This window comes from Coptis chinensis, chromosome 9 (assembly GCF_015680905.1).
Source record: "Coptis chinensis isolate HL-2020 chromosome 9, ASM1568090v1, whole genome shotgun sequence".
Taxonomy (NCBI): Eukaryota; Viridiplantae; Streptophyta; class Magnoliopsida; order Ranunculales; family Ranunculaceae; genus Coptis; species Coptis chinensis.
The window spans coordinates 69,108,047-69,122,633 of record NC_141464.1 but is presented as its reverse complement, the minus strand read 5'-3'; the positions used below and the strand labels follow the sequence as shown (position 1 = coordinate 69,122,633).

General features: G+C 37.2%; 1 protein-coding gene across 1 annotated transcript; it reads left to right on the top strand.

Annotated features, from left to right (window-relative positions):
* Window positions 1-9,829: 9,829 nt before the first annotated feature.
* Window positions 9,830-11,834, top strand: LOC147477643 (F-box only protein 7-like). Its single transcript, XM_086584454.1, has 2 exons — window positions 9,830-9,876; window positions 10,331-11,834. The coding sequence occupies exon 2, from the start codon at window positions 10,334-10,336 to the stop codon at window positions 11,417-11,419; it is 1,086 nt and encodes a 361-aa protein (XP_086440580.1). The 5' UTR covers window positions 9,830-9,876; window positions 10,331-10,333; the 3' UTR covers window positions 11,420-11,834.
* The last annotated feature ends 2,753 nt before the right edge of the window (window positions 11,835-14,587 follow it).

Below are 14,587 nucleotides of genomic sequence, written 5' to 3'. Positions count from 1 at the left end.
TTGTAGGTTTCAAAAGATTTTAATTCTCTACTTTGCGCGAGTTTCACAAGCCTTGATCCAGTACTCCCAAACTACAATCAACCACAACAAACTTTTCCATTTCCAACCAAACACATAAAATCCAAATTCTTAGAATATCATTACATGGAAAACCAAATCAAAGAATCTGTTTTCTTTTAGAATCAGATTTCAGTGAACCAAACACAGCCTAAGTGTTTTTAGAGAGAGAAAATAAATTTTTATCTCTTATTTTCACCTAGGTGGACACAAGTCAACATGCCACGACATTGTGTCATTTTTTTCTGTGTTAGTGTGCAATATTATTGGTTACTTACTGAGTGCTCTTCCATTTTGAGCAGATCCTTTGTCAACCCACACATACCAGCTTGAATTCTAAGCATTGATGTTAACGATCAAATTATTTTGTGGTCACATCCATATTAGCTTGTAACATCAATATGAACTGCTTATTCTCAAATGAGAAAACACAACCATGACTGCACTTACCAAAATTCAAAAGAACTAATATAATGCTCTAATGAATTCACAAGCGTAAGTTGCCGTGCATATCATTCCATGGAAAATCTTATACAGTTGCAGACACTCACTGAATTAAGTTGATCGACTAGTTAAATAACCAATAACACTTGAACTTAGAGGACAAGAGCAAATGACTTGTCACTATAGATTTCATTTATTGCATAGTTCACATATTTATCTGGCTCTATATATATATTAACAATTAACGTCTAGACATAGCTTTCAAAACTGAAAAGGTTTAAGCAACAAAGTCAGGCAAGCTAACGATTATGGATATCCAAGGAACATTGTATAATTCATCTACTCATGCATACTCTATATAACTCATTGATATATACTCTATACTCTATATAACTCATTGATTATGGATATGCATACTTCATGCATATCGATTATAAATTAATTATATGATCTACTTTGTACTGTGCACCACCTAAGTGGATGACTAACATTGCACACCTAAAAAGCATCTTCCTTTACTAAACTTTCCAAAACACAAAAGTAATACTTCCACACCTAACTCAAATTCAACTGCAACACTCATTTGACAGCACGAATTCGAATCACACTTGAGTATTCTAACATTTACATCTTTAAAGTGATCAATCTCAAACAAATTCAAATGCAAAGCTCAATTGACTGCAAAACACCTCAATGCCAATTTGATAAAATACAAAGTAAATTGGACAACGTTAACTTCCACCCTCTGTAATTTTGACACACACAAGAAACACAAGAGTGAGTGGTGGAGAAAGCATTATCGATTGATGAATTAATTTGGGAAAGAGAGGAAGATGTTGATGTTGGTTATTAGGAGAAGGATTTTGTTCTCGAAATGGAATGACCGAGAACATTTCCATGATCAGACAATGGTCTCCGTCTACTTCTTCATCGTCTTCTCTGTCTTCTATTTTCTTCCGGATCTATTGAGAGGAACTACTAACTCACGATAGAATAGAAGAAAGGTTAAAACAGACATTAAAAAAAACTAAAGAAGATGAGGTAGTTGGGCCAATGCCCTTATCCTACAACTTAATGTATCGGACCCTTTTAAATCATAACTAAAATAACCGGGTGGGCTTTAGCCGTAATTGCCAAAGTCAATGTCTTTTAAGCTAATTAATTATGGATTCAGGGTTTTAAACCTAGTTATATGTAAAAAGAAATATATATATATAAGTAATATACTAATAAGTTGATTTCTAAATCACACGTAATTTGAGCCTTTCAATTATGTTTGTTAGACTCATCCTAGCAAGTGCACGTTGTAGTTGTAGATGATAAAGAAAAAAGGTTAGTGCATCTATGTAACAATGGAAAAATCATGGGCATGGACTTGGATTCAGTAGGTAAAACTGAAATAGAAAATAAAATTTCTTAAATTTCCAATAATAATCAGTTGGTTGGTCAATCATTCATCGAAAAAAAGGAGTTACAATAGCATCTAAGGCATATTACCTAGTTACTATGTATTACAAAGGGTCATACTGAATCTACATAAGAGATTACATCAATAAGAATTAAAGTACACCTCTTAGTCACTATATGTAGTAGGTCACTCTGACTTGTCCTCATACAGTAGCAATGACATTGTTGTCTAGTTCTTCCTGGCTTGTTAGCTACTTAGCTCTTCCCTTCACATTAACTCTTAAAGATGATGGGCATGATATAAGTTGGATTAGCTCACAGAAACACGAAGATAGAGATTAATGAGATATAAAACTAAATCAGAAAGAAAACTAAACCTTACCTGGTAATGTCTTCACTACTGAGGTAGAATACCAAAAGAATTGTTCTTGCATAAAAAAAAAAAAGGATAAAGAATTGTTCATAATCATTAAGCTTATGTGCAACATATAAATATATATACACACACGTTACATTGTTGATATCATATATATGCATCTAAAATAATAGAATTAAGATACTCACTTTTGATGAAGCACTTAGAAAATTCCAGAAAACTAATTGAATAGTAGCTTTTGCATAATAAGAATTCACCAATAAACGAAACATGTAAGAGTTTAAGTTTGTCCTAGTCACTTGAGTTTTTTCATATTTTCTAAGATCCTTCTTGAGAGTGCCAAACCGACGGGCCAGTACTTGACCCTTTTAGTTGAGATGATAATAACCCAATTAGTAGCCAAAGCCGTGGCTATTAATCTACATCCCTTATCGTCATCTCTTGTGTGATACCCTCAGTAACAATGGAAAAACCAAATGTGACACTTACTTATTTTTCAAGACTCATCCTTGGTGTCTTAATTTCAACTGACAACTTGCTAAAAATATAAAAATCTCCAATTTCATGCAAAATATATGTTTTCTGCAATATATTATCATTTCAATATTTAATCCACAATTTACAACAACGAATAATAACAAAGAGCATGCTAAAAAATAAAACAGATGATAGATTTGAAGAATGACTCCATCAAATTTTCATGATACAACTGATCTTTTTATTTTTTTTCCAAAAAAAGTATTGTGCACCACATGTTACTTGCAACAACAACCATGTGGTAGGATACATTCAGTTTCTCATCATCTCACCAAGTACAACCAATATAATAGAACATATGGCAATCCTAATTAGACGACTTTAGACTCTTTGGTTGGATATCGAATTTCACTAGTTGAATGCAACCCTTCATATGGGTTAGCTAATAGAGCAATAAATATGTTCTGGCATTTTTTTTTTCTCTACCAATCAATGACCCTAAACTTTTCAAGGTCTTAAAGACTGGGCTCAAGGCTAGAAGAAGCAAGTAGCTACTGGTTTGTCATCACCAAAGACACAAAAACAAAAGCAATTAAAGGAAATAATAATTTTGCACTTAAAACTATAAAAAACAACATACAATTTTCAAAGAGAATCTGAAAGCAACCACCAACCTCCTAGATGAGCAATAAGCTTAGGTGATGTGCAGGAAGTAAAGCTTTTGTTTGCTTTAACTCTCCAGCCGATGTGTCTGTCAAGCACCAAGCTGCATCAAGCAACTACACAATTTAAAAAAAAAAAATATCAGAAATCTCTTTCAACGTATATGGACTTGATTAACATAGCGGGTAGCCTTTGGTGAAGAAGGTGGTAGCCTTACTGTTTTTGACGTGGGAATAGAGAAACAATATTGACTTCTCAAGACAGGGACAAAGATGCAAACATTCTCAAGCTCAGCAGAAAACTCAAATAAAGAAAAACAAATCATGCCTGTCATAAGGGAACTATCAATTTGATTAATCTATATTTGAAACGAATAACTATTAAAAATGAAGATACAAATGGGAAAATGTATGTGTCACAGTATTGATTTATACCAATAGTGTAGAATTTAATGTAACGAAATAATAAGTAGGAGTATAAATGAACTGTGCATGTCATGTAAACAAAATTATGATAGTAGTACAATCTATAAAGACGGAGACTGGGACATAGATACTATAGTAACTCTTGAAATGAAGATTCGAAAGGACTGCGTGAAACAACAAACGTTAACTATTTGGACAATCACACCACACAACTTTTTCAAATAAAATGATTGGGTAATCTCTAACCATTTAACATTCAAAAGTAGTTTAAGAATGGGCAAGTCCCAAATTGTATTAGACAAGCATGCAAAACTAAATTAGGTACCCATGATATTCGAGTACGTTAGAACAACACTATCGATATTTAAATCACGAAAGACGTAAATTAGGTAGGTAGGGGACTTATAAAAACTCAATTTGTGATTTCAGGAAATAAAATGTACGGTTGCAAAATGGGCAAATGAATAAGTGGGCAAATAAGGCCTCACTGTTGCCAACACGTTTAGATTCCCATCATTGTTCTCTCCCATCCTTGAGCAAAACCTGATGGTGTGCAACACAACAAAATTGATAAAAACACAATAGATCAAAAAACTACACCTGTACTATAACCAAGGTTGCTTTATAAATAGAAAATCAAATTTTCATATACTCAAAAGCATATTAACTAATCGAAGAAAATAAAGAGCAAACATTTTCCTGTATGACAACAATTCGTCTGGCAAGGCGAACGTGCAACTCTTATAGATCATACCTCTTCAAGCTACTGCCTCCAAAGGTCAAACGATCCAACATAAGCAGCGAGCACAAATTGGATTCCCCCAAGGAACTTACAATTAATAATAGTTTTTATTTGTTTTCTACTAATGGAGCATGCAACAACTGTCAGGACGCTCCTGTCATCAGATAATGGAATTGTATTGTCCAATGCTCGGACGCAGCTCCTATCCAGGCTCACATCTCGAAAGTAGATCGACATGCTTCCTGAGGCACTTGGTTTTTCGTTATTAGATTAATGCTAAAAACACTTGGGATCCTAATTGTGCTGATTTTAGATGATTTTAATGCTACTCAACGGAAGTCGATAGTGGCTGGATTTTGCTGAAGCTAAGTGGCTGGAAGTCGATAGTCTCACTAATTGTGCATTGTGTGGGCGTGAATGATTCATTCTCAGTTGTGGCATCTGAATTTCCAGGATGTAAAGAGGATTGCATTTACTTCTTCACAGGTGAGGATAAAGGAGTCTTCAATCTGCAAGATGGTACTATTCAGACTATATGCCCAAGTGATTCCAAATTTATTTCTCCGCAACCTATTCGATTTTCGGCAAATCCGTGCTAGATTGTTACAATGTAAATCTAAGTGTAATCAACCTTATAAACTCAAGGAGTTTGACTCCCATGAAGTTATAGTTATCCTACTTACTGGTTCGTATATTTTACTCAAAACGCCTTGTTTCAATCTCATTCCGATCAGTTGCTAATTTGCTATTGACTTCCACATTTGAATCCTAAGGAAAACTTGGGAAAAGATCAAAATTGTTGCATCTCACAGTTAGGTAGGTTTAATATTTGTATAACACAATGTTTCAGGGTTCTCAAACTAGATTTGGGTGAATTCAAGCGGTGAGGAAGGGGAAATTCTTGATTAGTACGCTTTGTTCCTGGGCATGAATAAAATAAAATAGTGAAGTAAAAAAAGTTAAAAGTTTGCTGTTGTAAATATTCAACGGAATGGTGATAGTGTGATACTAGTACTACCCTACTTTTTCAGCATTTCGGAATTTCAATCAAATCTTCTTGCTTCCAGTTTGCTCTTAGATCAGCCCACGCGAACTCAGAAAGGAATATTATAGAGGTGCAATTACTTCATCCCTTCACTAGGGAAATTCTGGACCTTCCTCCACTCGCAGATTGGTGCGGCGTGATTTGGTAATGCAGTTTCAAGCGAAACAGGTCTTCTTTATATGATCTACGAAAGTTCAACTCATTTGAGATCAGTAACTCTTTGATACTGGCGGGGTTCAACTCATCACCTAAAGGTTTTACCGATTTTGCTAGTCGGCACTTGCTAAAAAGAATTGACAGAAAAATCATTGAGCCTCACGTTCAGTATGAATTTCATAAGTTGTTATTTACTAGGCCTGGAAAGGATAACACATGGATCGAAACAGAAGACCCATTGCATTGTTAGGTATAATGGAAAGGTTGACCTAGTGAAGGACCTTGATGGCTCTCCTCCGCCGGTTGGATGGATTAGAAGTGATAATATCTACGATTATACACGATAAAAAAGTTTCGCGGTTTTGAAATTAGATTCTATCGAATTCAAGATGGTGGAAGTTGATAATCTTGGTGATATTGCATTGTTTGTGGGATTGAATAACTCATTCTCCGGTTTCTCCCTTGTGGCATCTGATTTCCCTGGATGTAAAGCGAATTGCATTTACTTCTTCACGGACAAGGAAAAAGGTGTCTTCAATTTGGAAGATGGTATTATCAAAACAATTGTTCTCAACATGTCTATAAGTTGTTGGAAAGTGAGAAGAAATAATTCTTTAGTTGATTGTGTCGTTCATTCTCTTCTTGGCACTATGATTTTCCTTTTGTAATCTGTTAGTTGATTTTGTAATCTGTTTGTTAAATACATAGCGTCTTCCCGCTGTCCAATGTCCAATTGCCTTTTCTTTCCGTTTTTTCAGTCTTTTGATGAAATGGTTTTAGTATTCTGCAAGGAATTCAATAATTCACCACAAAGGCAAGAAGTCTGATAATCAAGTTGGGCACTGTCTTGACTGTTGAGGTGAATGTGTACACTAAAATCAAGTTGGACAGTTTGTGATGTTAATATCTACACCATCGTTTACTTGATGCATTTGTTTGACAGTTTGTTTGACACCATCGTTTACATGTAAGTTGGACCGAAGCTTTTCTCGTTTTCAGCCTACTGGATATTCGGCCCAGTTGGCTCTTCCTCCCTATGCAGTGTAAACGAATTCAGGTACGCAAGTGAAGCTAAGTAATGTCTTTTTTATTATTATCTCCAACCTATGTTCTGCTTTAAAATCAGTCAGATTAAAATTCACGTGCACTTACATGTTTGCTAGGGAATGGAAATGACGAAAAGAATTAGTTCGAATAGTTCGAGTAGTTGGCCTTACATCTGTGATTAGAAACTTAGAACAGTAATTTTATATTATTACATCCTATATACGTCTTATCGGATTATTTGATCTGCTCTTAGTTAAGTCAGATTAATGATCACGCTAGGAAATGGAGAAGACGAAACAAGTTAGTTTGGATAGTTCTTGTAGTTGGAGCCAACTTCCTGGAGAACTCTTAAGTCTAATAAATGAACGTCTTTCTCTTCTTGATTTGATCCGGTTTAGTTGCGTTTGTCCTACATGGAGATCCGTTTCAGCATCTGAAATCTCCCACAGAAGATATCAATTACCATGGCTGATACTTCCCAATGAAGTTGAACCCAATTCCAACGAAGAAGGCAGCTCTTCTCGCGATCGTTTCCGTGGTTTAAGTGGTATGTACACACGAAGTAGGAAACAGGACTCCATTTATCGCGACGGACTCCTAAGTTTTTACAGTATTTTGGAGAGAAAAATATACAAAGTAGAGATACCAAATAAACATCGAATCTGCGGTACTTATTATGGATGGCTACTTACCATTGGCGAGAACTCTGATATGAGATTATTTCATCCCTTTACTGGGAAAGTCTTGGACCTCCCTCCACTCAAGTTCCGCCAGTGTCTTCGCTACAAATATAGATTGGAAACAGGTTTCCTCTATAATGCCACCATAAATACCAATACCAAGGAATGCGGCATTTGTAATATTCAAGTGGATGAGGTGATCCCCTCTAATGATCCTGATTGCAAAAGTTCTGTTTCTCATCCTTGTGTTGTCCTCAGTGTCCCTTCGCGTCGTGGATTGCGTTAGGAATTGAACGTGAGCACCACTACAATGGTCTTTTATATTACAAAGGAGAATACTATGCTCTCCGGTTTGGTGGAGATCTTGTTTTAGTGAAGGGCCTTGATGGCGCTCCCCTGCCTACTGCCTCGTTAGTTACATCATCTCGCAATTTTAATTTCTCGAGGGATGGCATTTATCTGGTGGCAACTTCTTCAGATCTATTGAAGGTCACAAGGTTTTGTGATAATTCTCGGGCTACTCAGCGTTTCCTGGTGCATAAACTTGATTTTGCTGAAACTAAGTGGCTGGAAGTCGAAAGTCTCAGTAATTGTGCATTGTTTGTGGGCGTGAATGACTCATTCTCAATTGTGGCGTCTGACTTTCCAGGATGTCATGAGAATTGCATTTACTTCTTCACAGGTGAGGATAAAGGAATCTTCAATCTGCAAGACGGTACAATTCAGACTATTTGTCCAAGTGATTCCAAATTTATTTCTCTGCAACCTGTTCGATTTTCAGCAAATCCGATATAGGCTGTTACAGTTTAAATCTAAGTGTAAACAACCTTATAAACTCAGAGTTTGACTCCCATGAAGTTATCTTTTTTAAATTAATGGCACTACCTTTTGAGCTCGATCAGGCTACCCACTGGTTCTTATATGTTCCTAAAAATGTCTTGTTTCTATTGTTATTATGTTTAGTTGCTAACTTGGTATAGACTTCGACATTTAAATCCAAAGGACAACTTGGAAAATTTCAAAATTGTTGCAATGTTTCAAGTGGTGAGGAAGTGGAAAATCTTTATTAGTACGCTTTGTTTCTGGGCACGAACAACTCGTTCACCCATGTTGGCTGTTGCGTATAATTTTAAAAGGTGTAAACCTTTGAAGGGCGTTGTTACACAAATCCATGAGAGATTGTTACAATGTAACCTCTAATTGTAAACAACCTTACAAAGTACAAACTGAAAGAGTTCGACTCGTCTCAAGTTATTTATTAGTTTCTTTTTTCATGGCATGGCACGCTACTAACTGGTTCGGTGGTTCCTATATTTTCTTCCAAGTATCTTGTTTCCACAGGACAACTTGGGAAAAAGTGATTTAGGGTTCTCAAACTAGATTTTTGGGAGTGATTTTTTGCTCCCAGCGATATTGCTCCTAAGGCCTCAAGCGGACTCTAGAGCCAAACCACCTGTCAGTAAAATAAGAAAGCCAGATAGCCAAAAACCATCGAAAATCTTGACTTCCTATTTTATCCCTATAAAATATAAAATGAAAAAGAGAAAAAATGCGGCGATGGGCTTCTCGCCTCCTCCTTATTCTTTTCCAGAGGAAACAGCATTGCTCACTGTTTTGAGTAAACACTACAAATTTTAATTTAGTGAAAAATATATATGATATCAATATCACAATTACCAAATTGAATCAAGGTTTGACTTTAGTTGTGAATGAGCGTTTAATATATAACCAACAAAAATAAATCAAGTGAAATATTGGTTAGTTTACATTTTCCTCTTGAATTTATGATTTAATCAATGATATAGACAAATACAAAGAAACTAATCCATATAAATCTCACATGGAAATGTTTATGTGGTAGTCTTCAAAGTAATGAGATTTTAATGTTCATCAAACGAAGAGACTAACAAAAGAGATTAGAGTACTTGATGAATACAAGGTAGAGCCAAACTAACTTCGATGGCAGAATCACGTACTCAGGTGGAGAAGATGAAGAGAAATTCCATTTTTATTTTGATATAAGGTAAGGGACATATTAGAAAATTGGAAATAAAGTCGGTTACTGCTAGGCTGGGTTTCTAGTTATGCTGGACAGGTGGTTGGCTCTAGAGTCCCCTTGGAGACCTTGGAGCAATATCGCTGGGAGCAAAAAAATCACTCCATTTTTTGTGGCTTAAGAATCGGAAAATATTGCAAATTTATGGGGGGAACTAAAACTTTTGAAAATTTTCCAAAAATGTCGGTTTAAAAATTCAGATTTTCGGCATCTCGGAATTTCGGTCAGATATATAATCTTGGACAGTTGAACGTTGATAACCACAACTTGGCATTTACCACTTTCTTTCTCGGCTCTTCAGGTAATCTCTTTTTCACTGCAAAATTATATGTGTCTGTGCTGATCAAGTTAATAGAGAATAGAAGAGACATACAGAAAGCATAAAACTAAGATGATCAAATTTTTGTACATATTTTGAAGTGGTTTTGATATATTGACAGTGGCAGGTTTCCTGAATTTTGATGTTTTTATTGTTGTTGTAAAAAGAATCACTGTTGAAAACCAATTAATTTAAACAAAAAATGTTTCGTGAAGCTGCAACATATTGGATGTGGTATGCCAAAGAGTTCAATATGTTGTAGAATCTGTGGTGGATTGCTACTGTAATTTGACTTACAATAGGCAAAGGTCTTTTTGTTGGCCTTCCATCTGTGATTAGAAACTTAGAACAGTAATTTTATATTATTACATCCTATATACGTCTTATCGGATTATTTGATCTGCTCTTAGTTAAGTCAGATTAACGATCACTCTAGGAAATGGAGAAGACGAAAGAAGTTAGTTTGGATAGTTCTCGTAGTTGGAGCCAACTTCCTGGAGAACTCTTAAGTCTAATAAATGAACGTCTTTCTCTTCTTGATTTGATCCGATTCAGTTGTGTGTGTCCTACATGGAGATCTGTTTCCGCATCTGAAATCTCCCACAGAAGATATCAATTACCATGGTTGATACTTCCAAATGAAGTTGAGCTCAACTCCCACAAAGAAGACAGCTCTTCTGATGATCTTTTCCTTCCATTTGGTGGTATTTACGCACTAATGTCTCGTAGGCATCACAAACAAGATGCATATTATCATGATGGATTGCTGAGTTTTTACAGTATACTCGAGAGAAAAGTTTACAAAGTTGAGGTACCGGATAGACATCGAATCTGCGGTACTTCTTTTGGATGGCTACTTACCACTGGCGAAAACTCTGATATGAAATTATTTCATCCCTTCACTGGGAAAGTCTTGGACCTCCCTCCACTCCAGGTCAGCAACAACTCACTTCGCTACAAATATAGTTTGGAAACAGGTATACTCTATAATGCTACCATAAATGCCGAGGAATGCTATGCAGACTACATTCGTAATATTTACACGGATGAGGCGGTCGCATCTTGTGGATGTGATTCTTCAAATTCTATATCTCACCCTGCTATAGTCCTCAATATCCCTTTGCTTTTTGGGAAGATAGTTCACAAACAATTGTACTTTACTAGGCCTGGAAAGGATGACTCTTGGATTGCAATAGAAAGTGAACATGGAAATAACTACGATGATCTTACATATTTCAATGGAGAATATTATGCTCTCAAGTTTAGTGGAGATGTTCTTGTTGTCAAGGGCCTTGATGGCTATTCAATGCCTACAACCTCTTTAGTTGCATCATCTAACAAATTTGTTTCTTCAAGGGATAGCTTTTATCTGGTGGCAACTTCTTCAGATCTATTGAAAGTTACAAGGACTTTATTAGATGATTTTCATGCTACTCAACATTTCCTGGTACAAAAACTTGATTTTGCTGGAACTAAGTGGCTGGAAGTTGAAAGTCTCAGTAATTGTGCATTGTTTGTGGCGTGAATGTCTCATTCTCAGTTGTGGCATCTGACTTTCCAGGATGTAAAGAGAACTGCATTTACTGTTGGGCTGTGTAACCGTCGAGCGAATGAAGCTCCGGTATCTGACCAGCAAGTTTTAGAGTTCTGAAATTTTTTCGGAATTTCGACGATTTGTCGATATTTCGGCCCCAAACCCATTTTCTCTCCTTTTTTCTATGTACACCTATATAAAGGAAATAGATTAGGGTTTTGAGATAACTTTGAGAGATTCATTTCTTGGGTATTGTGGGAGTTCTATTGAGCTAGGGGTTTAAGTGAGGCCTCTTGTTCTTGATTCTTGATATCTCTTGTAAACTCTCCAATTTTTGCTATAAAGGAAACTCGGCTCTTATGTGGATGTAGGTAACATTTACCGAACCATCTTAAATCTTTGTGTCTCTTTGCATGATTTACTTCCATTATTATTGTTGCTATGAACTGTGATGATATAGTAGTAGTTTTGCTTTGTTGAGTTTGTTGTGATAACTACTAAAGTCTTGGGTGGGTGATTTCCTTAGTGTGAGCTCTAAGTTGAAATCATTTGGGATAGAAAGTAACTAGATTGAGGTGTAACCTTCTAGTGAAATCTCCCAACAAGTGGTATCGGAGCTACAGGACTGTATCAGAGCTACAGGGTGTGTGAGAAAAAGACTCCACCTTTAACATTGGAGGCTAGGTGTTTGAGGAAATTCCTCTGAGAGGTTCTCTACCGTTGGTTTTGATTCAGTAAAGTCATGACGACCGACAAAGAAAGCTACAGGATAGAGAAGTTTGACGGAACAAACTTCGGCTATTGGAAGATGCAAATTGAGAACGTTCTCTATCAAAAAGATTTGATGGAAACGTTGATAAGTGAGAAGCCTTAGGAGATTCCGCAAGACAAATGGGATTTGCAAGATAGAAAGGCCTTGACCACAATCCGATTGAGTCTTTCGAAGTCGGTAGCCTTTAACATTAAGACTGAGAAGACAGCGAAGTCTCTCATGGAGGCACTTACTACGATGTATGAACAACCCTCGACTTCGAACAAAGTCTATTTGATCACCAAACTATTTAGTATGAGAATGTCGGAGGGGACATCCTTCAATGATCACCTAAATGAATTCAACCAAACTAAGAACCAATTGGAGTTGGTTGAGATTACATTTAGTGATGAGGTGCTAGCTTTGGCGATACTTTGACAAATGCCTCCAAGTTGGAAGGCTACGGTTGCGGCTATTAGTGGCTCTGCGGGAATGACCAAGTTGAAGTTTGAGCACGTTGTTAGTATGGTTATAACCGAAGAAATCCGGAGACAGGATTGTCCTTCATCTTCGGGGTCAACTTCAGGGTCGGCATTGAGCACTGAAAGTAGGGGGAGAAATTCAAACAGGAATCGTGGTAAGAAGAAGTGGAGGGGGAGATCAAATCTCAAGCCCCCCGATTGCAAAGCGTTGAACATAAACCTCGAGACATAAATGAAGTTGTGTGCTATAATTGTTGTAGGCCTGGCCACTATAGCCCCAATTGCCCGGCACCAAGAAACAACAACAACATTAATAAGAACAAGAAAAAGAATCAAGAAGCTAATGTTGTTAAGATGGTAGATGACGCTTTGATATATTCGATGGAGCACAAGAACAAGTCTTGGGTACTTGATTCCGGCGCATCTTTCCATGCTACCTCACATCGAGAGTTCCTTGAGAACTACACCGAAGGTGAACGGTCTTTCTCAGTGATGACCAACCTTGTGACATTGTCGGCAAGGGTGACGTGCATGTCAAGATGAATGGCTCGTCATGGTTATTGAGGGACGTCAGACGCGTTCCGGATTTGAGGAAGAATTTGATTTCTGTGGGGCAATTGGCAAGTGAAGAATTTGTTACAATTTTCACTGGTGATACTTGGAAGGTCTCGAAGGGTTCATTGATTGTTGCAAATGGCAAGAAAGATGGTACTCTCTACATGACTGCACATGGTTGTCAGTCGATTGCCGTGGCACATGGCAAAGAGGATCTGAATGTTTGGCACCGCAGACTTGGTCACATGAGTGAGAAAGGAATGAAAATCCTTCACTCTTCTAGTAAACTCTCAAAGTTACAGTCGACTCAAATTGACTTCTATGAGAACTATGTATTTGGAAAGCAGAAGCGGGTGAGTTTTCAGAGAATGGGTCAGACTCCGAAAGCAAGAAGGCTTGAGTTGATTCATACAGATATCTGGGGGCTAGCTAATGTCTCTTCACTTGGCGGAAAGTCATATTTTGTGACTTTCATTGATGACCATACTAGGAAGGTGTGGGTCTATTTCTTGAGACACAAGTCAGATGTATTTGAAGTGTTCAAGACTTGGAAGGCCATGGTTGAGAATGAGACAAACTTGAAAGTAAAGAAGTTGAGATCCGACAACGATGGAGAGTATGAGGATTTAGGTTTTAAGAAGTACTGTGTTGACAATGGCATCAAGATGGAAAAGACTTTGCCAGGGACACCTCAGCAGAATGGGGTTGCAGAGCGGATGAATAGAACACTGACAGAGAGAGCTAGGTGTATGCGTACACTAGCAGACTTGCCCAAGCAGTTAAGGCAGAAAGTGTTAGCACAGTAGCTTACCTGATCAATAGAGGACCATCAGTACCTTTGGATTTTAAGATTCCAGAGGAAGTATGGAGCAGAAAGGATGTGAACCTTTCCCATTTGAAGGTGTTTGGTTGTGTGTCCTATGTTCACATTAGTGACCAAGCTAGAAGCAAGCTTGATGCTAAGTCACTAAAGTGCACCTTCATCGGCTATGGCGGTGATGATTTTGGGTATCGCTTTTGGGATGATCAAAATCAAAAAATCATTCGTAGTAGAGATGTTGTGTTTAATGAGAAGGTGATGTACAAGAACAGAGATGAAGCACAAACCAAGGAATCAGGTACAGAGAGCTGCACAGAGTATGTTGAGTTGGAAGACTTCGATTTAAGTCATGGTATAGTAGGAGCCCCACAGTCAGAGGATGACAATAGTAGTGACTCAGAGAATAATGAGGATACTACATTACCGAGTCCATCTCCATCTCGTGCCCCAAGGAAGACATCTAGGCCACATGTACCGAGTACAAGATATCCACCCTCTACCTATGTGAATTACTTGCTACTTACTGATGGTGGCGAGCCTCAATACTATGA